Genomic DNA, 26,551 nt, shown 5'->3' with positions numbered 1-26,551 from the left:
CCCCAGCGCTGGTTACTCCAGACCCCTGGGTGACAGTGGGGTTTTTCCACGCAGCTGGGTTTTGTGGGCTGTGTGGGCTTGAGGGTTTCACCCCCAAAACTGGGGTTTTCCCAGCATCTCCCGGCTGTGTAAAGTGTGATTTTGGGGGGAAGTGTGATGGGGTGGTCCTGAGTCATCCTGCTCATCGGGACACAGAGTGTAGGAAGCCCCGTGGGTGGAAACTGGCAGTGTAATGCCCATGTCGTGCTGGAAGCATCCTATGTAAGTGTCATGGGGAGGAACCCCTTTGGCAAGGGGTCCCACTTCTCATCATCAATGCCACTTCTCATCATCAAAACACACAGTGACAGCCCCGTCCCCTTAGGGGAAGCACCTCCGTGCTTTCCAGCCCCCTATTTGTCGCAAACACCCCAAACCACTGCATTTCCCGCACACAAATGTCACACAAAATGGGAACTGATCGTCCAAATGGCAAAGGGACAGTTTTTGGAGGGCCCATGGCGACCCGACGACGCGCGTCGGGGATGGGGACAGCTCGCCGTGCTGGTGGCAGTGGATGGGGCGGGTGCGCCCCCCTCTGCCCAACGCTGTGCTCAGCGGTTCTGCTCCTCGAGTGGAAGAAACAGAGCCCGAATAAAACTAAAACTCTAAAATATCAGTTAAGTCCCTGCTTCGGGAGCTCAGCAAATCGACGTCGGGTGACTGCTGCCAGCTGTCTGTCACCCCAGGAACCTCTCGGGGCCACCTCTGTAGGCTGTGCCCTGCTGGGGGGGGGTGTGTGTGGGGGGGGGGGGGTGGAATCAGCAGCCCCGCAAGCACATGCATCATTTATTTTGCAGGAAAAGCAAAACATTTTGAAGCCGGGGAAGCTTGTTTTGCTGTTGGAATGGCTTTTACTGGGGGTTGCACGGGGTGCCGACCAACGGCCTCGCGTCAGTGCGGGGCAGGAGCACGCTCCCCGAGTGCTGTCCCCCAAAGCAAGGCCACCCCGTCCCCCCATCCCAACCCTTTTTTGGGGCATTTCGCCAGCACTCGGCCCCCGTGACGTGCTGGAGGCGGGCAAGAGCTCCTCGCCTTGAGCTCAGGATTCAGGGATAAGAGCGAGGTCGCCCCAGCCGTGCGCTTGCCCTGCTCCCATGCTCGCCAGGGCTGCACCCGTAGTGGGCAGCTTTCAGGCATGCCGCTGTGCTGGAGGGATCCCAGCCCTCACGGGGGTCCACTGCCCATTGTCCAGCCCCCCAGGAGCTCGGCCCTTCGATCAGGTGCCGGGTGAATGGCGAGCGGGCTGGCTCAACCTGTACCGCTTCTGGCAGGAGGGCGGCTTCCACAACGTGCACAACATCATGGCCAGCAAGTTCCAGCGCTTCGGGCCCATCTACAGGTGGGGATACTGGGGGGAGAAGGGAGCTAAGGGGATGCCGAGCTGCCTCGGGGCCGTGGGGATGGGGAGGTGCGGGGTCCCTCCTCAGCTCACCCTTGTGGGGTCGTGACCGGGAGCAAAGTGGGGATTTGGGGAGGAGGAGGTGTCCCGAAGTTTGTGGGAGGTGGGGTAGGAGGATTTACAGTGCTTCAGGATGAAATCTGATTGTCTTCTGGACCTTGAATGGTGGTAGGGAGAAGCTGGGTGTCTACGAGAGCGTGAATATCATCAGCCCCCGCGACGCAGCCACGCTCTTCAAGTCGGAGGGGATGCTGCCTGAGCGCTTCAGCGTGCCCCCATGGGTGGCATACCGTGACTACCGCAACAAACCCTACGGCGTGCTCCTCAAGTGAGTGGGAACCCAAAACAACCACCCAAACCATCCCCAACAGGATCCCCGACAACGGTCCCACCAGCCACACTGTCCTGAGTGGGAAGCCCAAAAGCAAGAGCCCAGGGCTCCCTCACCACCCTCGTTGTCCCCAGGGTGTACCCCAAAGATGAGACCACTGGGCTCCATCTCCACCTGCATCGTCCCCAGTGGGAACCTCAAAGATGAGATCCCAGGATTCCACCATTGCCCACATTGTCCCCAATGGGAACCCCAAAACCAAGACCCCGTGGCCCTATAACCCCATGCACTGGGGATGGTGGGAAGCCGCAGCACAAGCAGGGGGATGGGAATGTGGGATGGGGACGACACCCTTGGGGACACCTCTGACCCTCGCGTGTGTCCCGCAGGACAGGGGAGGCCTGGCGCTCGGACCGCCTGACCCTGAACAAGGAGGTGCTGTCGCCGCAGGTGGTGGACAGCTTCGTGCCCCTGCTGAACCAGGTGAGCGAGGACTTTGTGAGGCGGGCACAGGCACAGGCCCAGAAGAGCGGCTGGGAGCGCTGGACGGCCGACTTCAGCCACGAGCTCTTCCGCTTTGCCCTGGAGTGTGAGTTTGCCCCCCCAAAAAAAAACCCCAAAATACATCTGGGATGGGGTGGTGGTGCCACCTTCCCCCTGACCACAGCTTTAGGGGTGCTCCTCCCCCAAAGATCTGAAGTCTTCAGGGAAGTCCTCTCCCCAAACAAGTAGGGAACAACTCAACATCTGATGATAGAATATCATTTTATGGCCAACCCTACTCAACCATGACGCCAAGATCCTCTCCGCTGGTCATAGCGGAGGGCACGCGGTGGGGATCCTGATGGGTGCCACGTTGCAGCTGTGTGCCACGTGCTCTATGGGGAACGCCTGGGGCTGCTGCAGGACTTTGTGGACCCGGAGGCACAGCAGTTCATCGATGCCGTCACCCTCATGTTCCACACCACCTCGCCCATGCTCTACGTGCCGCCCGCCCTGCTCCGCCACCTCAACGCCAAGACGTGGCGCGACCACGTGCACGCCTGGGATGCCATCTTCACACAGGGTGAGTGCTCTTCCTCTGCACCTCTCATGGGCTGTCCGTTGGGAACGGGAGCCTTAAGAGCTCATCTTCATCTCACATGCATAGAGACCTTCTCCCAGGTTCAGCTGCCCATCTTGGGGTCAGTGGGGCTGCTGTAGGGCTGCTAAATCTAGGAAGGCCATGCGGAGCTTGTAGGGTGGAGAGGTGGTGAGCATCCCATCAAGAGGAGCAGCAGACTCAGGGAGATGGTGGCACTTGGGACAAGCAGCATTCAGGAGGACAGGAATGGGGGCCAGCTGGTTTGGGGGCCAGCTGTCTCCCACCTGCCTTACCCACCCAGCCAGTTTTCAGTCCCAGTCTAAAGGACAGGCAGCTTTACTGGAAAAGCCACCGATTCGTGGCAGCAATGTACTAAGGTGCCATTCATTTGTCACCCTCATGGTGGCACTAAGACTTGGCAGATCGGATTTATGATGGGACATGGAGAGCTTAGAAAATCTTGGTCATCATAAAGATCTTTTCCAACCTGTACGGAAAGCCCCTTCCAACCCAGATGATCCTACAACTCATGGAATCACCCCAGCCCCAAAGCCCCACGGTGTCGGGCAGCACGCCGGCACTCAGCACCATGCCCCTGTATTTCCTCAGCTGACAAATGCATCCAAAACGTTTACCGGGACATCCGACTGCAACGCAGAAGCACCAAGGAGCACACGGGCATCCTCTTCAGCCTCCTGATGCAGGACAAGCTGCCCCTGGATGACATCAAGGCCAGCGTCACCGAGATGATGGCGGGAGGAGTGGACACGGTCAGCACTGGGCAGGGTGTGGGAGGTGGGAATGGGACAGTGCGTGGTGCTGAGCCCAGCTCTGCCCTGCTGCAGACTTCCATGACTCTGCAATGGGCCATGCTGGAGCTGGCACGGTCCCCAGGCATCCAGGAGCGGCTGCGGGAGGAGGTGCTGGCGGCCAAGCGGGAGGCACAGGGGGACAGGGTGAAGATGCTGAAGAGCATCCGACTGCTCAAAGCCACCATCAAGGAGACGCTCAGGTAGCCAGGAGGCAGCGGGCTGTGGGAGAGCACTCAGCTCCTTCTTCTCCCCGATTTCCTGCACGGGAAACCGGTGAGATGGATACCCCATGTGACAGTGGGATGCAGATGTCCCACACCCAGGTGACCCAATCCAACCCGCAGGCTGCACCCGGTGGCGGTGACGCTGCAGAGGTACACCACAAAGGAGGTCATCCTGCAGGACTACCGCATCCCCCCCAAGGTGAATCCTGGGCTATGGGGTGAGATGGGAAACTCCTCAGGCCCTTCCTCAGCCCCTTCCCTTTGTGCTGGGCTCTGAGCACAGCTGGCAGACAGATGTGGAGCACTGATGGGTGGCTGTGGGTTGGATGTGACCCTAGGGTTGATCCTTCTCCCCCAGACCCTGGTGCAGGTTGGTCTCTACGCCATGGGCCGAGACCCTGAGGTCTTCCCCAAGCCGGAGCAGTTCAACCCTGAGCGCTGGCTGACGACGGGCTCCAAGCACTTCAAGGGGCTGAGCTTTGGATTTGGGCCACGGCAGTGCCTGGGTCGCCGCATCGCCGAGCTGGAGATGCAGCTCTTCCTCATGCACGTGAGCACTGGGTTCTGGGGTGGGGTGGGTCGTGGAATCATCTGGGTTAGAAATGACTTTCCATTTGAGCTGGAGAAGACCTTCAAGATCAACCAAGATCCCCCAAGATCACCAAGCCCAACTGTTGACTTATCCAGCACTAAACCCTATCCCTAATTACCGCAGCCTTAGTGCCTCAGTCACAACCCTTAGTGCCACAGCCACGTGGCCCTAAATGCCATACCCATGTGCACTAGTGCCACATCCACGTCCCTTACTTTCATGCTGGAAGAGACCAGGGGCATCTCCATCCCCACCGTCCCCCATTTGCTTTCCCTTCCTCCCAACCCAGATCCTGGAGAACTTCAAGATTGAAACCAAGCGGGCAGTGGAAGTTGGGACCAAGTTCGACCTCATCCTTGTCCCAGACAAACCCATCTACCTGACACTCCGGCCCCTCCAGCACCAGCAGTGACACCCAGTGTCCCCAGATGGTCCCAGCTCGGGGACACGTCCATCAGCTCAGTACATGGAGCCCTGGCTCCAGCCCTGCTTCTGCCATGGGGGAGATGGTTGTCCCCTTCCCATTTTGCTTTGCCTCTGTTTTGCTCTGTGATTTCTGCACCAAAAGCAGCAGATCCTTGTTGCAAGCATGAATGTCTGGATGTCTCTGGGTGTCTCTGGCATCCTGCCCCGGGGAGACACCCTAGGGCAGCGGGTCCAGGGTCCGGGGTCTCCTGGGAGGGAAGGTGGGGTCTGGGAACCGTTTCTGGTGGGAGATATGAACACTTCTCAGGGTCTACAGTCCCACTCCGAGCTTTTCTTTCCTCATATCTTCTGGGGAATTTGAAGCAAAACCCACAGAATCTGGGTGGGGCCATCCCCAGCAGCTGCCAGCCCCACTGCAGGGTGTCCCCAACCCCACAGGATGCTCACCAGGGTGGTGGCATGCAGAAGGTGTGGGACTGAGCCCCCGAAGCCATGGTCCTGCTCCAGAAGCCTAGTGCCCAGCTCCTGCTTCTCCCGTGCCCATCTCCTAGCCGCCTCTTCCAGCTGCAAGGCACCACAATTAGGCTGCTCCAGGAGGGTACCCCTGAATCTCCCCCAAATCTGGGGGTGCTGGCGATGCCCACCTGCCTCTCCATCGCTCGCCCACGGGCTTGTGCCTCCTCTAGCTTGGCCAGGAGGGACAGCTTCTCTGTACCAACGAAGGTGTCCTGTGGGGGCCGTGGGGTGCTGGGGGGCGATGGGAAGTGTGGGGGCCTTGCCAGTTCCTCCCGCAGCTGGCGGTTCTCAGCCAACAGCAGGGCATGCAGCTCCATAGCTGGGGTTTCACCTGCAGGACGGAAATAGGAGGTCACAGGGGATGGGGTGTCTTCCATCCCCTCTGCACAGTCCCCGTGGTCCCTATGGGGTGGAAGGACAGGCAGGACAGATGCCCACCCGCTGGCTTCTCAGCACTCCTGGAGAGCTTCTCCTGCAGCATCCGCTCCATCACCCTGATCACCTGCAGGAGGGAACAGGAGTGCCCCCGTGTCTCCAAGGAGTGGGGACAGCTCATGGCAGTGGCACTCACAGAGGTGGGAAGGGGCTATGGGTCCCGCTGGCTCCCAATGCTCGGTGCCCCCACCCGCATCCCCAGCCCAGCTCTACTCACCTTCTCCTGCTGCCTCACCATCTCCTCCAGGCCCTTTGTCCTGGCCACCTCCTTCTGACACCGCCGCAGGGCAGCTTGCTGCTGCTGGTGGGCTTGCTGGAGCAGCACCAGCTCCTTCTCCTGGTCGTTCTTCTGCAGGAAGGAAAGGGAAAACCCCCAGGGACAGCGAGAAGGGTTGGGGGGGTCCTAGAGGTCCTGCTGGATGGCCCCAGGCTTCCACCTCATTCCCTCCCCATCCCCATCCCAGTACCCGGATCAGCTCATTCTGCAGCCGCTGCACGCGGTCCCTCAGCCGCCGCATCTCTGCTGTGCTGGACACCAGTTCTCCCTTCAGGGTGGCTGCAAGAGCCCATCCTCAGCACACAGCGGACAGCACAGTCCCCTCCACTGCACTAAGGAGAGGAGTCTCCTGCTGTCTGCCCTTCCCCAGCACGCACCCAGCCGGTCCAGGACCTCTTCCCGTGTCATGACATCCACGTCCTCATCAGTGAGCAGAGCATGGCCTGGCTCCTGACGCCCAGCCAGGCTGTGCCGTAGGTGTCCATTCTCCACCTCCAGGCTGGTGACACGCTGCTGCAGGGACATGAGGTCACCTGCCATACGTCTCAGTGCCAGGCGGTACCTGCTCACCTCCTGTCAGCACAGAGCACATGGATGGCACCCTGCCACCAGTGCAGGCTATGGCACATCCAGGATTTTTGCAACATCTCTTCTCCATCCAACCACCCACCCACCCACCCACCCATCCACCCACCCACCCATCCACCCACCCATCCATCCATCCATCCATCCATCCATCCATCCATCCATCCATCCATCCATCCATCCATCCATCCATCCATCCATCACTATCTCTATCCATCCACTCTTCCTTCCTTTTTCCCTTCCTTTTTCTTTCCTTTTTCCTTCCCTTCCCTTCCCTCTCACTCTCCCCTTCCTCATCCATCCTCCTCCAGTCCTCCACCCTTCCCCCCTCCTGCCTTCCACCCTTCTCTTCCATCCTGCACCCCCAAGCCTCCTCTTCCCCACCCACCACCTCTCCCTGCACCCCACAACCCCAGCAAGTCCTCCTGCAGCCTCCGCCTCATTTCCCTTTCCCTTCTTCTCACCCCCACGAGGGAAAATCAACTCTCCCACTCCTAAGGGCTGCAGAATTGCTAGAGCTGGGCTCAACCTCAAGCTTCCCTTTCCCTGCCTGTCATCCTCTGGGCTGGGGTCCATCATCTATGAGGGAAGCACTGTCGCTGGGGTATGTTTTAATGGACAGCATTGGCACTGGAGGGACAGATCAGGAGCAGGGATTTTCCCTTCCTGCTCCTCCTGCTTGGCCTCTCCCCGTGGCTGAGCAGGAGGACGAGGATGAGGATGATGCAGCTGTGGCCGTGGGATCAAGGGCAGCACGTGGCCCTATTCGGGTGGGGGGGGCCCTCCCAAGTTTGGATTTGTCTGGGTGGGCAAATAGCTTTGGGAGGACAGCATGAAGCTGCTGCATTTGCAGGAGCATCCCAATCCTCAACCTGCCCTCTGTTTGCAGCCCCTTGATAGGAAGTGATGGGTCTTTGGATGACAAGTTCATTTTTAGGGGGGAAGGGGGGGGAAGAACCTCTTTGTCCCATGACACTAGTGGGTGCTGAAAGGAAAATAATTGGCAGAGGGAGTGCGTGTTAGGAGGCAGCTGAACCTCCTGAATCCCTGCCAAAGCTCAGCCTTGAGGATGTCCTTCTGCAGCAGCCATGGGGGGGAGGGAAGGGGGGGGTCCAGCAGCACCGGGCAGCCTTGGGGTGCCAACGAGGCAAGGCCCTGCTCCTTGCATGGAGGAGGGATGCCAGCAGCTCTGTGCTGAGACCCATCCCCCCCCTCGGGTAGCAGGATCCTGGTGGTGTCACCGCTCACCCGCTCCTGGGGCACATCCTGGGACCTGTGGGCAGAGAGCAGGGGGAAACCGGGGGGTAACTCCCAGCTGGGACGCAGGGGACCCCCCCCCGCCCCCCCGCAGCATCGCTGTGTGCCCCATACCTCTGCTGCGTCCTGGGCAGGATGCTGGACACGGCGTCCACGGGCGGCAGGGCCACGGTGTCCCGGTGGAGCTGCGAGGGGACATCAGGGCCGGCGGTCTGTGTCGGCCCCGCTGAGCCGTGCAGCAAAGCGGGGAGCGGCCGCCACCTCCCCCGGGGGCTGTCCCCAACCTGGGGACCTGCGGGTGCCACCGGAGCGGGTGTGTGCGGTGCTGGTGGCATCTCTGCTGTCACCACAACACAACGCTGCCCTGCTCTTAGCAACCCGGCTGGGCTCCCTCCTGCGGCAGCACTGGACGTGTTCAGGGCTAAAATGCCGCAGTTTGTCCACAAAAGCCACCAAGCTCGGCTCGATGGCTGTCACCCCTCCCCCCCCCGCGCCCCCCCATGGAGCCACCCAGGTCCCCGTCCCAAGCCCCCTCTGCCTTATCTCCCTCTCCCAGCACGCAGGCAATCTGGTGGCAGGTCCCTTTGGTGCTGCCACCTCATTTCCATGCCTTGGATCTCAGCGCGCTCCATTAACTTCTGAGGGCTGCGACCCGCTCAGATCCACAGGCAGCAACACTGGGGTGGGCTGAAGCAGAGCTGGGATCACATCCCCAGGTGGAATCTGTGGGGTTTTCAAGCAGAGGATGGACCCATGCTTTGCTCCAGCAAGGGACATTTGCGTCCCATCTCTGCGTCCCCCCCGGCTCAGCAAACAACAAAAGCCAGTGTGGGTCAATGGAGACCCCTCAGTGCCTCATCCTGGAGTATGAATTTTTCATCACAGAGCTATAGGAAGCATGCAATTATCCTCTCCATCAATAATGCACGGCGACCGGAGACCCTTCCCCAACCTCTGAGCATCTCCCCCTGCCACCACCCACGTCCCCGTTTGTTCACCCCAGCACCCTGGCCTGTCCCACTAACAGCCAGCAACGGGGATGGGGAGCTCCCACAGCCCACACCAGGACCTCAGGGGGAGGGCAGAGTTAAGGGTATTTGCTCTCCTTTTCCCCTGTACACGCTTCCTGCCGTGCACACACACGTCTCTCCTTCCCGCAGGGGTCTGGGATGAAAGGCTGCGCAGCCACATCTGAAAGCACACAGGCTTTGAAACTCCCGCTGATTTTGAGTTTCTTTTCTTGCTTTTCCCCCTTCTTTTCCCCATCATTTACAATCCTCTGAAGCTTTCCCTGCGCGCCACGCCGTCCCCACACGCCTTTCATCCACCCCTCCCTCCCGCACCCCCTCCTTACTCCCTCCTTCCCCTGTTGGCTTAGGCCGAGTTTTGTGTTCTCTTCCCTCTTTTTATTTTGTATAGATTTACTTAACAAATTGCTCCGAGTTGCTTTGATTCCCCCATTCTGCTGGCATCGATTCCTCCCTTGGCTCTCACTCTCATCCCTACGCTCCCTGCAGGCTGAGGATGCCTCAACTCATGTCACTTGTGATCCCAGAGCTCACAGAGCTGTACTCTCCCCCCCCCTCCCCCCCCATCCCAACTCCGCCGTTGTTCTGACGAGGGGATAAGTGCAGATTTGCTTCTTATCGGAGCGAAATTGCTGCGGCGACTTAGGGAGATTAGAGGGGAAATTCCACTGTTTTCCTTTCTTTTCGGGAGTGAAAGCTCCTTGAAGCCTTCAGGAGGGAATTTCTCCTGTTCCCAGAGCTCAGAGCCTGACTCAGTTTCCCCACGCAGAGGAGCAGAGCTGCGTGGCTCTGCTGGTGTGGATGAGGCACTGAATCTGATTGAACCCAGGCTGAACTCGGGATCCGGGATGGAAAGGAGGAAGGAGGTGGGGAGGGGGGGTTAGCCTAATCATTGCTATTCAATTTGGGAGTTAATTGGATCGGATCGAAGGCGTTCATCTGAGCCGAGCCCCATTTAGAGAGGACGTCGGCTCCTGCTCTGGGCTGATAAGGCTGCGGAAGTGACGATCCCACGGCGAGGACCCCAACCCTCCCCCCCCATCCCCCACCTCCCACGAATCATATACGTGCATCCAGGAGGTGAGCACGGAGTGGCAATGGAAGGAGCTGCCCCACACCGCTCCTTTGGGGGCACTCCGGAGCATGGGGGGGGGGGGGGCAAGCTGGGGTCCCATCCCATCTATCTTCCTGTTTGCTGACGTATCGACCCCCATGTGCTGACACAGCTCGGCGGGGGCATCGATCCATCAACACCCGCAGCCCGGAGCTGTGCACTGGCGGTATGTTTTCTCAGCCGGGTCGGAGTCGGTCCCAGAGGGATGCGGGGAGCGGGGCTGGCACTAGGTGGCACTCGGGCTGCGGGACCGGCAGGGCCAGGGCAGCTCCGGCAGCTCCTGCAGCATCCTCACCCTTTGCTGCACCCTCACGCCCCGCAGCATCCTTTCACCTTGCAGCCCCAGCCCCACGCTGCGAGCCCAGAGCACGCACCTCCTTGTCTGGGCCCTGCATTGCTTTCCTTTCCCCCTGCCCCGCCGTAATTAAGGCATCCAAGGTGAGCCCCCCCCCCCCGGCACGCACAAGCCGGGGTTTGATCTCGGGGAGCAGCGGCGGGGAAGTGACAGCACTGTGATCAGCGCGGCCGCGCCGTCGGGGCTGTCATGTCACTGCCACCGCACGCACGCCCCATTAGTAGGGTGTCAGCCCCCATCGGCGGGGCTGTCAGCAGACGGCTGTGAGCCCCCAGCGCTTCGGCAGCACCCGATCCGGCCCCCTCCCTCCGTGCGGGGTGGGCTGGAAGCAGCCCCCGCCCTCCCCGCTGCCTTTAAGGCAGCACCCCGTTAGGTTGGGTGGGAATCGCTATAAAATGCCATAAAACTCAGTGGGTCGGAGGGAAAAATAAATAGCTTTTCTTCCTTTTGATTTGATGATATTTTTCTTTTCTTTATTGCTAATTCCCTTTCTGTTTCTTTCAACCTAAATTGCAGCCCTCCCCCCACCCACTGCAACACCCCCATTCCCTTGCAGCACACCCACCCTTTGCAGCCCTCCATTCTATAATGCACCCCCACCTCTTGCCACGCTCCCACCCCTTGCAGCACTCTCACTCTTTGCAATACTCCCACCCCCTGCAGCTCACAACGAGGATCCTTCCGAGCCTTCAAGATGCAGAATTCCTGCAGCAAGACCTCCAATTTACCCTGAGCATCCCCCCAGGACCTTTTCAGCCCCCCCCCCCCCCACCTCCCCCCGGCTATTGAACGAGCAGTGCAGAACTGTAAGGACCTGTTATGGCAAAGGCAGCTGGCTGCGGTGCGGGGAGGTATTAGCACCACGAGGGTTGGGTTTGAATCCCCCCCGTCGCCCCATTGATCAATACAAAGGGCTGGAAGGAGGAGAGCAGCTGCTTTTTTTTTTTTTCTCCTTTCCTCCGCAGCCGAAAAGTGGGAGATGGAGGTGCCTGGGGTCTAAAACCTAATGCAGCGATAATAGGGGAGAATTCGCTAAATGGATTCGGGATGAAGCGAGGAGATGGAAAACAGCGCGGGCGCGTATTGCCACGGGGGTGATGCTACAGAGCCAGGCGAGCTCTGCTTTTTTTTTTGGGGGGTGGGGGGAGCCCAGGGCAGCGGTGCCAGACTCTGCCGGCGGCCTTAATGTGATTTCCCTGCCCTCATTTCCCCTGCCCCGCTCCCGCCAGGCTGGCTGTGATGGACTCGCCGCTAATCCGGTTACGGGGGAAGTCGCCGCTAATGGAGGGAGCGAAAGGAGCTGCGCTTTGGGTATAGGGCTTTGGGTATAGAGCTTTGGGTAGAGGGCCGCGGAGCACCCCGGGGACCGTGCCCAACCGACTCGCCCTTCCAGTCCCCCCCCCCCTCCTGGAGGAGAGCAATCAGCCTCCATGCGGAGCGCTCCGTGCTCCCCAAAGCTCCAACAGCATCAGAAGCCCCGCAAGGACTGGAATCATGCAAAATGCAACAGTTTAGGGTCCTCCTGCAATTACCGGGGCCGGCGTCCAGCTGCTGCCCGGCCTTAGCTCGCTGCGCGGAGCGTGCTCTTAATTCAATTAGCGCTGCCCCGACCGCTCCCTCGGGGCCGGTGGGCGGCAGGCGACCAATTCCCCTTAACGAAGACGTTTGGCTGCTTCTGCACGGTTCTCCGTGCAGGAAAGGTGTGTGTTTGTGTGGGATGACGGTCAAAGCATCACCGCGGCGCAAGGAGACAGCGCGGCCCCGAAAAACCATTTACACTCGAGGGCTGGCGGTGCGTCAGGCACCGGTCCGCGCCTCGATGGCAGCAATTACATAAATTAAGCAGGTTAAGCAGCCTGTTGAGTTGGCAAAATAACAAGCGCTGGGTTATTCCTTTTCCTTCCCGACGCTGGGACCGCCGCGGGTTTGGGATGGACGTGCTGCAGCGGCAGCCGATGGAGCCGCAATGAACCAGCGAGGATGGCTAATAAATAGGGAGCGGCAAATAAAAAGAGGTGTTCGGTAACGAGGGCCATTAATCACGAGGGGTGATTAATTGACCCCCCCGGGGTTAATATCTCTACGTGCGCTTCGGGAGCACGCATCCCGCACCCGTGTGCCCTGCGAGAAAACACAGCCCGGGTGGGAAGGGAAGGAGGAAGAAGGAAGGAAGTAAGGAGGAAGAAGAAGAAGAAGAAGAAGAAGGGGAACCGCGTGGCCCCGTTTGTGCGGAGCAGGCTTAATTTTCCGTCCCCAGACTTTGCCCCCTCCATTCGCTAACGCGTTCCGGCCCAGCCTTTGATTTCTTTGTCTCGGATCTTTTGTTCCCGTTTATTCTCCGCGAGGGGACCTCCCCCGGCCGAGCATCCCGCGTTGGGCCGCACATATGGTCAGGGTTTATTTAACTGCGATCCGGATCAAAAGCCCGGCCGATCCGAAGCAGCCCGGTGGTTTTTGTTCCCTCCACCCAGCAATTCCCGAGGAGAGAGGGTGGGGAAGGTGGGGGGGGGTGGAAAGGGAGAGAGGATGGGCTCCCAGATCAAAACAATAATCAGCTAAATGAATTCCGCAGCATTTTCCCGCATGACTGCGAGTGATAATTTAGTGCAGCAGCCAGCTGGAAGCAAAAGGATTAATTCTGCACTTAGTGACACCCCTGTGAATAATTCATCAGACGCAGACCCCTTTTTGCTGACCCCCCCAAGGCCGGCAGCAGGGCTCCCCGGGGAGGGGGCAATGAAATCACCAGAAATTAACTTTATGGATATTAGGGTAGGTTGTTGGGTTTTGTTTTTTTTTTTCCTTTTTCAAAGGGGCTCAGGGCCACCACAGCCATCAGATAGATGGCTCGGGGCTGAGGGTGAGTGGGGTTCTCCCCATTTCCCCAGTGCTGACACACTTTCCCTTAGGGTCTCGGGTGAGGGCACAAATGGTGAACCGCCTCGAGCCAACCTACACTTAATACGGGAAGTTTGGGGGCTTTGCCATGGGATGGGATCGTTGCTGCACACTGTGTTGCTGTGCCAAGGGGTTCTCCCAGCCCGTCCCCATGCTGCTGAGACCCAAGGCTTGGGGTGTGCATGCAGTGCTCCGGGCAGTGCGGGCCCCCTGCAGGGCGTCAGAGCTGATGCTCTGATGCAGGCAGACGGCTTGGCACAGCCCTGCAGCCTGGGAGGAGGAGGAGAAAGAGGAGGAAGGGGCAGCCTTCGTCTACCGTGGTGCAGCCTTAAAGGCTGGCACGAGCGGAGATGGAGATAGCCAAGGAGGACGGGCTCAGCTGGGCAAGGAGGGGGTTAACCAGATGGGCACACATCCCCCTGCTCTTCGCGACCTTCCCCCCTCCCCAAATAAGCGAGGTGTCTGCTGCTGGAGGTGAGCACATTGTGCACAGACGCTGATGGGAAGGGACAGGCGCGGTGACACGCCGCGCTGGGCCACCGAGTGCCATCAGCACCTGCGCTCCTCCCAGCCCCGCATCCCCAGCACCCCGCGTGGGAGCGGGCTGGGGTGAGAAACCAACAATTATTGCAATGAATGAAAAGCACCGGCGGGTTTGATGGGAAATCGCAGCCTGGCGGGTGTCTCGGCGTTCGGCCAGCATCCACTAAGTCATATTTTATTTATGGGTTCCCCCGAACGCGTCGGTTCGCTTCTCAGACACGGAAAAAATAAAAACACGTAGGACGGGGAGAGCCACGTCCCCCTCGGGTGCTCCCAAACCCACACCCATCACTCAAAGCATCCCGTTTCCCCAGCAACCAGGGGTCGGGAAGCACTGAGTGAGTTTTGTTAGGTGTCCCGCTCTTTCTTTCGGGTCTCCGTCCCCGTGGATGTGGCACCCGTCCGGTGCCCCGTGGCACGGCCCTGTGCGCGCTCCCACGAGCCCCTCCTTTCTCTCGGCTCTGCCCCCTCCCCTCAGCTCCACAAGTTGACAAGCGCAAAGCGGTGCTTTTTACCGACAAAAAAAAAAAAAAAAGAAAAAGAAAAAAAGAAAGGAGCTGATGGAAAGCAAAACCGCCCTCTCTTTATGCTGCCATCAAGTCCTTCCCTTCCCCCAGCCAGACGCGAGGCACCAGCCTTAACTCCTGCTTGGCCGACCCTGGGCTCGGCCCCAGATAGCGCTTTCCGATGGGAGAATCGTTGGTTGGGACGTTTTGGGGAGCCCCTTCCCTTTGGGTGAACGGGAATAAGGGGATTTGGGATGCTCAGCCCCCACATCCCACCTGCTGGGCTCTTTGGGATGGGTGAGCGCCGAACACCTGACCCCGGCGTGCGCAGCCCCTTTTATCCAAAGGGCTATTGAGGGCTCCAGAGGCTAATTAACAGCAGTATTGATGAGGGGGCTGCCGGGAAGAGAGGAGATTGAATGTTAACGACCGCCGTCATTAAAGCCTGCGCGTAACAAGGCTGAGCAATAATTACCGCAGCCATAGGGGCTGCAGGCCCGGGTAATGCTTTGTTAGTGCCGTTTCCACCCTTGTGGCACGTCTTCCACATCAGGGCTGGTTTGGGGTGAATCCTCCTGCTTTGGGCACCTGTCTGCAGGAGCATCCATTGCTCACACCCTGACTTGGATGGGGACCAAGGAGGCTGAAGCCAAAAGTGCCACAAATGCCCCGTTGGTGGGACACAGCAGTGGGAAAGTGGCTGGAGGTGGCCAGATCTCCCTGTCTTCTTGTCAATGGGGTCGGTGGTCTCTCACTGTCCCATTGCAGCAGAGATGAGTTTAGCAGCCCCTTGCTGCTCCACTGCTGATGGGGCTGGTGGACCCTTGCTGCTCTGCGGCACCAGGGATGGATTTGGTGGCCTCTCATTGAAGCACGGATGGGTTTGGTGGCCTCTTGCTGCCCCATTCCAGAAGGGATATGTTCTCCACGTTCCTCTTGCTTCTCCCTTTTGGGGTGGCTGCGGCCGGCAGAGCCCACCTGTGGGATGTGGAGCTGAGCTGGGCAGCCTGGGAATTTACATGGGGCTGCAGGAAAATCAGCTCTCCAGTAATGAGCTCTATGGGGGATTGCTCCACCAGCAACGTGCTCGGCGTCCGAATGAAGCCAGGCCTGGGAGGAGGAGGAGGAGGAGGAGGAGGAGGAGGGTGAGAACTGCCTGCTCCGGGCCCCCTTCATTATAGACTTGCCTAAGGATGAGAGCATTCAAGAGCTGTAAAGTGGAGGGGAAAAAAAACCTTCCCAATGGAAGGGGCAGGGCTGTCTGCTGCCGGGGAACTCAGCAGCATTCAGCAGCGACCTTGAGTTTCTTCTCTCCCTGCTGAAGTGCAGAAAGGAAGAAGCACGGGGCTTTTCAGCCCGCATCCCGCTCCAATGGCAGCAGGCTTTGTGCCGCTAATTGCCCCGCACCCGCCAAGGTCGGCCCTGCGGCACGGTGATGTGCACGTGGGACAGGGTGGGAGCAGAGCAGTCCTGGGCACAGAGCATCCCAAACCCGTGCGAGCGGGGTTATCCCCATCCCTTTGCCACCACAATACAGGGGTGATGCTCCGGGTGGAGCCACCAGCTCCTTCCCATGCGGATAAACCCACAGAGGCACTCTGCCCTCTCAAAGCGAGCACCCTGACAAACAATCAGCGATTCCCTTCTGCCTTGCCTCCCTCACTATGGTTACTAAAAGGCCCCTCATGTGTCCTGCATCCCGAATCCCCCCCCCCCAACCCAACCCACTCCATCACTCCCCCGTTACCATGGCGATGCTGTGATGGAGCGGCACCGGGATGGAGATGGAGAGACGCGCCAACCTGCACCAACCCTCACGCTGGCGTTTAGGATATTGATGTTTAAATCTCCCGAGATTATCTAGGGGTAATTGGTTTATGGAAATAGAGACAACTTCTCCTGCCTGGGACTTACCAGGGCTGGTTGGGGGGTGGGGGGGAGTGGGAAGAAGCGGGCATGGAGGGGCCACATGGCTCAGTGTTTCTGCACAACAGCACACAGCAAGCAACAGTTTGCTCACAGAGCAGAGCCCCACAAAGCTGCTCCGGGCTCTTTGTGTAATCCCAAGCAGATAACCCAGGTGTTCCAGCCCCACAGCATCGCTGCACCCACCAGGTGCTGCCGTGGGGAAGATCCCCCAGCAAAATTTCAGCCCTCGCATCCTGCCCCAGAGCAGAGGGCTCTCCCCTCCCAACCCAAAGCTCAGCCGCCTAATTGCTTCCCCTGGCACATGCATTATGCAGTTCTCCTTGCCCGGGCGTCTTGTTTTATTTATCAAAAAGCTCTTTTATTTATTATGATGTCATCCCAAAACCCAAGCTGCCTTGCCCAGCGGATGCTTTTGACATCATTTTTGGCTTTCGATATTATGCACGCTCACTTCCCAGTGCACCACGTGTGGATTTACATCCCGGAGAGGAGCTCCCAGAGAGGTTCTCCCCTGGAAAAACACACTGTGGCCCCAAAGAATGCCTTATCCCACTAGACAGGGAAAAAAGTGATGACAGGTGGGTGATGGAGGCAACAGTACCCGCAGCTCCAGCGCGGCCCCACAGACCCTAACGGTGTGGGGAAGTCACCCCATTTTCCCCCCACATATTGTGTTTACATGGGCTTGGCAGGCATTGGGATTCCAGCCCGGCCCGTGGAGGAGGGGAGAAGCAGCCCCCCCATCCACACACGCACCCAATTAATTCACACCAGCTGATGCGACGAGGCGCTGAGAGGCTGCAAGCTGCTCCTCATGGCAAGAGGGACCGTCCCTCTGCTGCTTCACACCCAGGGCATGTGAGAGACATCCCCCCCCCCCCCCCCGTCCCCGTCCCCGTATCCCCGGTGCTTATAATGCACTGTAACATTTCCCTCCACCCTGCGGGCTGCTCACAGCCTTTGCGTGCAGATCCCAGCTGACACGTGGCTTCACCTCCCCGGTCCCTAATGAGGGGCTGCCTTGTCCTACCCTCACCCCCCCCCCCCCCCCATGCCAGCACCCCACTGTGAGCACGGCGCTGGCTTCAGCAGGGTGAAACCAAAGGACTCCCCATGGCAAGCAACCCCTCGTCTGCTCTTTTCACTGCCCAAAGGCACACAGGGCACGAGGCAGCACCTGAAAGAGAGAGCTCAGAGAGCATGGAGAGCGACTGGTGTCTGTTTTTGGGGCCATTTTCTCATGTTTTCCCTTTTTTTTTTCCCCTGCTCTGGATAACAGGTTATCCCAGTGCACATCTCCGCTGCCAACGCCTGCACATATTCTCCTGGAAAATCTATTGTATCGTACCTCTAAGCAACGGTTGCGGGGTGATAATTAGCAGTGGGTTTTAATAGGAAAAAAAAAAAATCACAAATGGTACAGCTCAGCAAAGCTCAGCACGGTGACAAGATGACTTAAAATAGCAGGTGTGAGCCATGCCAGGCTCTTCAAGCAGCACAGTGCCAGCCCCTGCCCCAGTGAGCCACCCTACAGCACCCAGCTTGGTCATCTGGAATGGGATTGTGGTTGGTGGGGTTTGCAACCTGAGGCTCTGGAGCTGGAGCATCACTGACTCCATGGCCCTGAATCCCTGAGTGGCTCAGGGACGGGATGGAGGGGCTGATGCTCACACGGGATGCTGCAAAGTGGGGAGGTGTGCCAGTGGTGTGGTGCAGAACGGGGTCCTGCGTTCAGCGTGGTCTGGGCTCCCCCGGAGCAGTGATTTATGAGCAGCTATTGGATGGCACAGCTTTATCCGCCTCCGGAGACCCCATAAAACAACAGTGGGAAGATAGACTGGGGCTGGTGCGAGCCCTCCTCCCCGATGGCTCCCCAGGCTCCTTTCAGCACGTTGCGAGGCATAAAGCTTTAACTGAGCACTGCTGTTTATGGCAATGGAGTTGCAGCGTGGCACAAGTGGGGTCGGGCACCATGTGGGGCTGTGGGGGTCCTGACCCCCCACAAAGTCACCGTTCTGCAGCCTATGTCACCCATCCCCTGCCCTCTGCAGCACGGAGGGATGGGAGGAGTGGATCTGGAGGGGGGGGAATCACGCAACCTTGACCCCGGTGCCACCCATCCCCGGCCCTTCCCGCTTCCTGCACCGCAGCAGGCAGCTAATCACATTTGGGGCTGCGAAATCTCATTTAGGCTCTATTAATGCCGAGTTGCATGGCACAGGCCCCGGCCTGTCTCCGATGAGTGCAGCAGGGAAGGCAATGCAGCTCCGGAATGAGCTCGGGGAGGAGGCCAAACCCAATTAATCCTGGGGGGAGAGATGGAAAGGAGTCCTCCTCCCACGTGCAGAGGGCATCCCTGGCCCAACGGAGCCCGGCAGCGCCGCTTCCTTCATTACCCACTGCCATTTTGCATCGGTGATGTCGCCTCAGGGGGACCCTGAAGGTGCTCATTAGAGATCACAGGGCTGTTTGGGCCCCCCCCCCCCCCTTCCCATCGCAGCCCTTTTCCAGGACAATCCCTGCCCCAGGCTTTGGGGATCCCTATAGGCCAACGTTTGCAGAAGCCATTTGGTTCCATTCCTGCGGCACAACTCCCAATTCACCTGGCACATGATGAGCGTGCTGGCAGCCCAGCCTCCCTCCCGCCCCATTAGGGGAGCTTTACACTTGCTATATTTGTCAGCGCCACGCGCGCGATTTCCTTCCCCTCTTCCTCTTTAAAACAGAGCCATTTTTTCTCTTTAACCCCATTTGCTTCTCTCATAAAGGCAGCCGTGCTGACAGTTAAAGGCACACAATGAGTGAAATTGCAGGAATTAGTGCTGGCAGACGCTGCTCGCTCCCGCACGAGGCGCTTCCCAAAGGGTTCATGCTTTGAGATGAGCAAATCGCAGGCCCGTTATCCCCACTGAGCCCCCGCCTCAAGCTCTTTGCTCCATTTGAGCTGAGAAAACACATATTGCTGCTCTGCTTGTACCAGATTCCTGACCTCATCTCAATCTCTACAAATGCAAGCAGGGTTTTGGCACCAAGAAACCCCCCCCAGCAGCCCAAGCACCCCAACGTATCACTTCCATACCATATTGGAATCAGAAAATCTCCCCCCTTCCATGCTTCAAAACCCATTTTGGAGATGAGGGGTCCAACCCTTGGGCTCCCCGGGAGTGGAACTCAGTGTGTGGGATGCTCAACGAGGGATGCCGAGCGTGGGATGTTGGGTGCGGGATACGGAACGTTGGGTGTGGGACACGCAATGCTAGGTGTGGGCTGCAGAGCCTCCAGAGGATGCCTTGAAGTCCCCAATGAACCCATCATCCTGACAGCCTTTCAAAGGCCGACAAATTGCTCGCCGGAGCGGCGTCATTCATCGCCCTGCCGGCAAAGTTTGTTTTTTCAGCCTCATTGGGTTTCCAGTGAATGGAGCAGCTCGCGGCCGTTCTCTTCAGCCCGGCGGTGGGATGACCCTGGCTGTCACCACGATGAGTGACACAAGGTGGCCAGGGCACAGACGGGAGACACGCGCCATCCATCACCCACTAACAGAGAGCTCAGCCCCAGCCAGGGGAAGACAGAAGCTTTTATCAGCAAGGAAAGCTTTCATCTACCGCTCAGCGAGATGGGACACGTGGCGTGCGCATCCACATCCCAGCTGCCCTGCCATCAGTGGGCAGAACTGACACAACTGTGGCCCCTAAAGCGGCTCCCAGGGGCCATATGCATGGGGAGGGAGGGCTGTGATCCCCGTGCCCTGAGAGCAACAGATTGCTGCAGCAGGATGGGCACCCGGCTGCCAGCTGGCCTGGCAACACACTTCCATGGGCTGGCAACCAGCTCTGCCTGCCAAGGAGAGCTCCGAAAGCTGGCATCTCCCCATGACTGGGTGGGAGGAGGCATCCCTGGGGGTGATGCGATAAGATTTGTACTCACCCAGCCCGACCGCTCACCCGTGTCATCGAGCTCGTGCCACACGGATGGCTGGAAATGCCCAGGCTGGGAGCGTGCAGCGAGCTGCCATGCCTGAGCCCTGGGACAATTAGGGACCGTCTGGCTCTGCAACGTGCTCGAGGTGCCTGAGCAGGCAGCAGAGCCTCTCACTTCGTGCCGAGGAATACATTAGCCACAGGTTGAGGGGAGATGAGAAAATTGTTCTCGCCGTGCCTTGGCCTTTTGGGAGGAGCTCAGCTCCCATCCATCAGCTCCTCTGGGTGATGAGGACACCAGCAAGGCGCTCCCCTTCCCACCCCCAGCTCCCTTCTGCCCAAAACGCTCAGCCCTGCCATAAGGATGATTTCAAGGGGAAAACAAGGCACCAGGAGAGGCCACCGCCCCCCCCCTTACCCTGCAAAGAGCAAAGGGCTCTGGCATTACCCCATCCCCTCCCTGCAGTCAGCTCTCCCCCGCCTCTCAGCTTCTAATTTTTAAATAAAACCCATCTCGGCAAATGCCTGCATGCTGACATCAGCAGCAGGTGATTGATCGCTGCTGAGTGCTGCATTCCCCCCAGGGGCCCCACAGCGAGGGGGGATTGCATCGGTGCTGCCTCAAGCCCCCATCCCACTCCTGTCCCTATCGATTGCCATCGCCTTTTCTGTCTAGACGTGTGCTGAGCAAACTCAATCAAGCCTCACTAATTACAGGTTCTGCCCAGTAAGTATTCCACTAATTGGGGTGGGAGGGCAAGGTGTTGGGATTTTGGGGCAGCCATGGGGATGGCTTTTGGGACTGCCATGGGGACAGCCATTGAGACCACCATGGAACAACCTTTGGGACAGCCTTGGGACGCAAGCAGAATGCTGGGAGGACCTCAGATCACAGGACCTGGCCCCATCTGCGTTTCAGCTTCCACGAGAGATGTTTTCACAGGTGTGAACCGCCCCTAGCAGAGATGTGCTCCCAGTGGGATGCCCCTTGGGCAGGGCCCATCCGCTTCCCTTTGTTTGCACAGCTTTTAGCAGCACGCCGCAGAGGTGCAGCCTGCAGCTTTACTAACGCTGACAGTTTCCAGAAGTCTCCATCTGAGCTGGGAGATGAAGTGTTCAAGATTTACAACCCCACATGCCAGCGGCTGGTATTTCACGAGCTGCTCACTGACACCATGCCCGGCTCCTCCAACCACAGGGCTGCGTTTTGGGGCTAAAACCCCAAAGTTTGGTGCCTCGTTTCCCACTCCCCACAGTGAGGTGATGGCCTAGGAATGGAGACTGGGACAAGAGGCACTGAGGTGGCTGTGTCCCATCACCGATGGCCCTAGCGTCCCAACCCAAGGTCTCAGCATCTCCTCCATGCCCCGTACTAACCTGTACTTCCCAAGTGCTTGGGTCCGAGCTGGATCCCGGCAAGGAGAGGTGGAAGCTCAGTGGTGGCTCCGAGGAAGAGGAGGAGGAGGAAGGCTGCTCACCCACTGAGTGACCCCGCAGCTCTGAGGAGCTGAGCACAGGGTCAGCCTGCGGCACCTGGGGATGAGGAGAGGACTTGGAGGGGCACCCCCACACAGCCAGAATCAACCCCAGCACTCATTATTTCAGATTTAATCATCCCCTAACCCCACACCTCCTCATAGCCCAAACCTTATAAAACAATAATAATAAGCATTACACAATAAATTCCTCCTATTACCAAACACTCCTGGAGCTCCAGCTGCAGCTGATGGGGACCAGGTGCTCCCAGTCTGCTGGGGGGGGGGGGGTTCTGCTTCTACAGGGTGCTGCTGCAAGGGCTTGTGTGAGGGGCTTTGGAGTGGCCTAAGGGGGTCACAGCTTTGCTGCAGGTCCCGTGCTCGGAAGGGAAATAGGGTGATGTGAGCTGAGGAATCATAGAATGGCTTGGGTTGGAAGGGACCTCAAGATCAAGTACCAACCTCCCACCTCTGACCCCAACGTTCCCTACCTCAGTGGGCAGCGAGTGGTAGGCAGACTCAGGTGAGTGCAAGGGGACATCAGGAAACAGCCCAGCTGGGGATGCGGGTGATGGGGCTGCGCCTGCTGCTCGGTGTCCCCTCTCCTGGGCATGGGGTGACAGCACTGGGGACGTCACAGGAGGTGACCGGTGCTCACGCAGGGCAGCAGTGAAGGCCAGGCGGCCGCAGTGCATGGCTGGCTGCTCGCTGCCTGCCCGCAGCAGGGCCAGCACCGCGCTGTAGTGATACCAGTCCTCATCCTGCCCTGCCAAGAGCTTCACACGTGGTTGGTCAGGCCGAGGGTAGATGGCAAAGAAGGCTTTGCCCACCCTCCTCCTCCTCAGTGGGGTCCCAGGGCAATGCAAGGCCTCGATGCGGAGCCGCACGTCGTGGTTCTTGTCGTTCTTGCAAAAACCTGATGGGAGTGCTGGGTCAAGCCTTGATGTCCCTTCCACAGCACTACTGCAGGAGCCTGCTCTGGTGCTTTGGAGATGAACTCAGGCTCAGCAGTTCACTGTAGAAGCAAAGGTCTGGACATGCTAAGGGGAAGGTTTCCAAGCCTTGGATCCCCCTTTGCCACGAGCCTATCCCTGGCCCAGAGGACACCATAGGGTTCCCCCTTTGCACAAGCCCATCCCTGGGGCAAGGGGTACTGTATGGGTACTGTTGAGCCACGTCCTGAACCACCTGAGGTGAGCACTGAGTCAGCCACAGGAGCACAGGTGAAGGCAATTCAGTGTGACTAGAAGGGGTGGAGTCTGGCTCCACCTCTCCCAGACCCCATTTAAGGACTGACTGCCACTGGGGAAAGATCTCTTTCTGGAGTTTGCTCCCTTTGGAGTTTTTTCACTGTGAGCCTGGGACATGGGCGAGCATTTCACCTCTTTCCAGTTATTCCCTTCCTCAGTGGTAATCTTTCTGGTTATACATCCGGACTACCGTACTATTTTGAACTGTTTATTCTGTTAACTATACAGGTGCCATGGGGTTCCCCTTTTGCCACAAGCCCCATCCCTAGGGCAGGGGACACTGTAGGGTCTCCTGCTACGAGCCCATCCCCATGGCATCCAGCATCTCACCTCTGGGCAGGGTGAAGGTGAACTTCCTCCTCCGGAAGGTGCAGATCTCCCCTAGGTGACTTTGCAGCACGGTGTCGGTGGTGCCAGCACTGGTGGGCACGCTGTCCCCATCCCCAATGCGCAGTCGGACACTGGTCCCACTGTCCTGCAGCAGTGGGTTCTCCACGGCGAGCCGCAGAGCGTAGCGGCCGCACTGGTTGAACTGGGCACTCAGCACCTCGAACTCGAAATCCAGTGCCTTGTCCTCTGCTCGGAGCCGCCAGCGCTGCAGGCTGGCAGGAATACGGGACTCGCCGGCCATGGGGATGAGGATCCTGAAGGTAGGGAGCTCCCGGAGCCCTGCAGCTAGCCCTGGGCTTGTGTCAGAGCTGAGCAGGCTCTGCTGGTGCTCCCACCTTTTTCCAGCAGAAAAACGCCTCGGGGTGCCCCTGGGTATGCGTAGGCTTCACATCTTGGCAGGCTGCTTTCAAAGGCGATGCAATGAAAGAAGAATCCTTGCCCCTGGTGCTGTGGGGAGATGCTGAGGGCTTTCCTTTCCCTCCCCAGGCAAGGACGGGGGCTCTGAGCTCTGGTTTGTTTGCAAGGGAACCAGGTAACGGCAAAGCGGTGGCTGCCTTCCAGCTAACAGCCCAGGATATCCAGGACTGCCTGTACAACAGAGCTGTGTGTGCTGGGTATGGAGGGCTCCTCTGGCCCTTTGCCCTGCAAACCCCAGGATGGGGAGATGGGAGCCCACCAGATCCAGTGAGGCAATCCTGTTCCTCCTGCTTCTTGGTCCCCATAGCAATGAGACCCTGGTGCCAAACCAGAGGCTGTCTCTTGGCTCATCCCCAAGGTAAGTTTTCAAGTGGGCTTGTGCATGGAAGTGACTCCCCATTGGGTTGTGTGACCCAAGGGAGGGGAACAGGGTGAGCACCAGGGATGAGAGGTGCCTGGACTTGCAGCTGGACTGCAGTTTAGGGCTGGAAGCTGTCTGCAGGTGGGATGGGAGCATTTGGGGGAGATGCTTTCCCTCTGCGCTGCTCTCCTCCAGCTCAGCACCATCACAAGGGTTGCTCTTCCCATACAGCAACTGGAGCTGAGCAGCCAGGGCTCAGCCCACTGGGGGGTATTTTGGGACTGAGCTCACGGGATGCTGGGCAGGGAGCTGGAGCTCTGAGTCCCTAGCCCTGTCACATCACATTCCCTGATCCCCATTGAAAATAGCACGTTCCCACAGCCTTTGGGATGCTTCCACTGAAACATGAGCCGGGGCTGCTCTAGCAGATGTCCCTTCTCCGAGACAGCCCGGCCATCCATACAAAAAAAACCTGCATTCCAGCTCTTCAAGCTTGAAACAACACAGCTATCCTGGGGAGTGGGCAGGGAACTCAGCAGTATGTGGGACCCCAGGGCTGGAGGCTTTGCTTGTTTGATGGCATGGGAAAGCGGGCACCTGTGGGGTGCCAGCCCCAAATCACCACCTCCCTGAATCCCTTTGGAGGTCCCTTGGTATTGGTTTATTTTTTACTCCTCATCTAGGGGGGAAAAAGTAAGTATTGGGGTTTGGGCTCGTCGTGCTGATACCCAGCACAACCCCATTGGATGCATTGCAGTGAGCATCCTGGGGAGGGTGGGGGAATGGGGCAGGATCCGGGGGTCCCAGGCACTGGGTAGGGTTTAATGCAGCAACAAGGCATGAAAATGAGACATCTCTGCCTGTAGCCCTAATCAGCCTGCCTAATTTCCTCCCTGCCTTGTGCAAACACATTACGGAGACACCTCTAATGATGGCAGCACCATCAAAGAGCAATTTTCCCGTAATTTCACCCAAGGCACAGTTTACTCAGGCAGCATTTCCCAGCTGCACCAGAGGCACACGTGCAGCCTCCATCATCCCACAGCAGCACGGGGGGGGGGGCGGGGGGGGGGGGGAATGGTGAACAGGTGCACGTGGCATGGCAAGCCCCTGTGCTCCTCCTCATAACAGCCCTGGGGGGATGGGAGGGGGACCCTCAGCTCTTGGATCCCGGCCGTGAGGCTTTGGCTAAAAATTAAGCGGAATCCTTCCACGCTGATTAATTTTCCCTTTGCTCCCTTGTCACGTGCCGGGGTTATTGGGGTGCTGCGAGCTGCTGTCCCGTGAGCTTGGTGGCTCCTGGGGGAGGTGGGGAGCACAGGCTGGATGAGGAGGGAAGAAAGGGATGAGCCAAATCCCACTCTTCCCCAGAGCGAGGTGTTCGGGAACCCCTCACCGCTGTGCTGGAATGCGACAAACATTCCGGTGGGAGCTCTGGGACGGTCACCTTTGTGCTGGTGGCCCTCTGTCTCACCCATCACCCCAACCCCAGGCTGCCTCACCCTGCCCGTTTCCAGCCCCGACACGATGCAGGATTGCACAGCGTCCAGCCCTTGGGCAGCCCCCGGGAGGACGCCTGCAGAAAACAGAGATGTCTGCAGCATCTTGGGTGGGCTGGCACAGCGCGGGGGCCCATTGTGCTCCCATTGCCCCCCCCCCTCCAGCTGCCAGCACAGGGGCTGGGGGAGGATGAAGGAAGCTGAGGGATGAAGGAGGCTGGCTCCGTTGCCTCCCCTCCCCGGGTAATCAAAGGGGGGAGCGCGGCACGGGGTTGGTTGCTTTTCATTTCCTAAACCCCAGGGTGGCCCCGAGCCAAGGCCTCCTCGCCATGGAGGGGATAAAGTTCCCGACGCCGCCGCCGCCTCTCCGGTGCGCTGAACTTTGTCTGCGGGATTGCACGGCCGCCACACCACGCTGATGCTCTGAGCCCCCGCATGGCCGTGCCCGTCCTCTAACCGAGCCGTGGGTCGGGAGCAGGTAACTTTTTTTTTGGGGGGGGAGGGGAGGGAGGGTCTTCTTTGGGTGGTTTGGCAAAGTTTGGGTGCTTGAATCCTTCCGAGCCGAGCGCTCGAGTGTGAGCGTTTGCGTAAGGAGCCCAAACCCCTCCAGTGGCCTTAAAACCAGCATCTCTCAGCCATCAGCAGGGCTCTGGGGGCTCTGCCCTCACCCCCCACCCCGGGTGCTGCTGCAGAGTGCTTGGCTGAAAACTCACAGCTTTTCCCCTCCGCTGCTCCCTGCATGAGCTGAGCGCAGCAGGTGCTGCTGTGCCTGCAGGGTTTCAAAGCCAAGAGGGGCAGGAGCTTCAAAATACTCCCCCCCCCCCCCAAGGCCAATTTACTTCTGAGCTAAACTGCCTGTACTTCTAAACACCGGGCTTCTGGGTCC

At 58.9% G+C, this 26,551-nt stretch overlaps 2 protein-coding genes across 2 annotated transcripts; one reads left to right on the top strand and one right to left on the bottom strand.

The window, feature by feature from the left end:
• Positions 1-1,136: 1,136 nt before the first annotated feature.
• LOC136047240 (cholesterol side-chain cleavage enzyme, mitochondrial) lies at positions 1,137-4,896 on the top strand. Its single transcript, XM_065734295.1, has 9 exons — positions 1,137-1,381; positions 1,614-1,769; positions 2,162-2,361; positions 2,635-2,838; positions 3,466-3,626; positions 3,702-3,868; positions 4,013-4,091; positions 4,251-4,442; positions 4,774-4,896. Exons 1-9 carry the CDS (start codon positions 1,137-1,139, stop codon positions 4,894-4,896), a joined length of 1,527 nt encoding a protein of 508 aa, XP_065590367.1.
• Positions 4,897-5,220: 324 nt separating this feature from the next.
• Positions 5,221-23,629, bottom strand: CCDC33 (coiled-coil domain containing 33). The gene is given in 12 exon segments (XM_065734219.1): positions 5,221-5,258; positions 5,358-5,495; positions 5,551-5,757; positions 5,865-5,928; positions 6,079-6,210; positions 6,329-6,417; positions 6,516-6,711; positions 7,972-7,996; positions 8,095-8,165; positions 21,651-21,806; positions 22,240-22,664; positions 23,329-23,629. Coding segments are annotated over 12 exon segments (1,842 nt in total).
• Between the last annotated feature and the right edge of the window lie 2,922 nt (positions 23,630-26,551).

Source organism: Cyrtonyx montezumae, unplaced genomic scaffold (assembly GCF_038088225.1).
Source record: "Cyrtonyx montezumae isolate F1298 unplaced genomic scaffold, pur_monq_1.0 scaffold_17, whole genome shotgun sequence".
Lineage (NCBI taxonomy): Eukaryota > Metazoa > Chordata > Aves > Galliformes > Odontophoridae > Cyrtonyx > Cyrtonyx montezumae.
The sequence above is the reverse complement of the archived record's forward strand: the minus strand, read 5'-3'. Positions and strand labels throughout refer to the sequence as shown.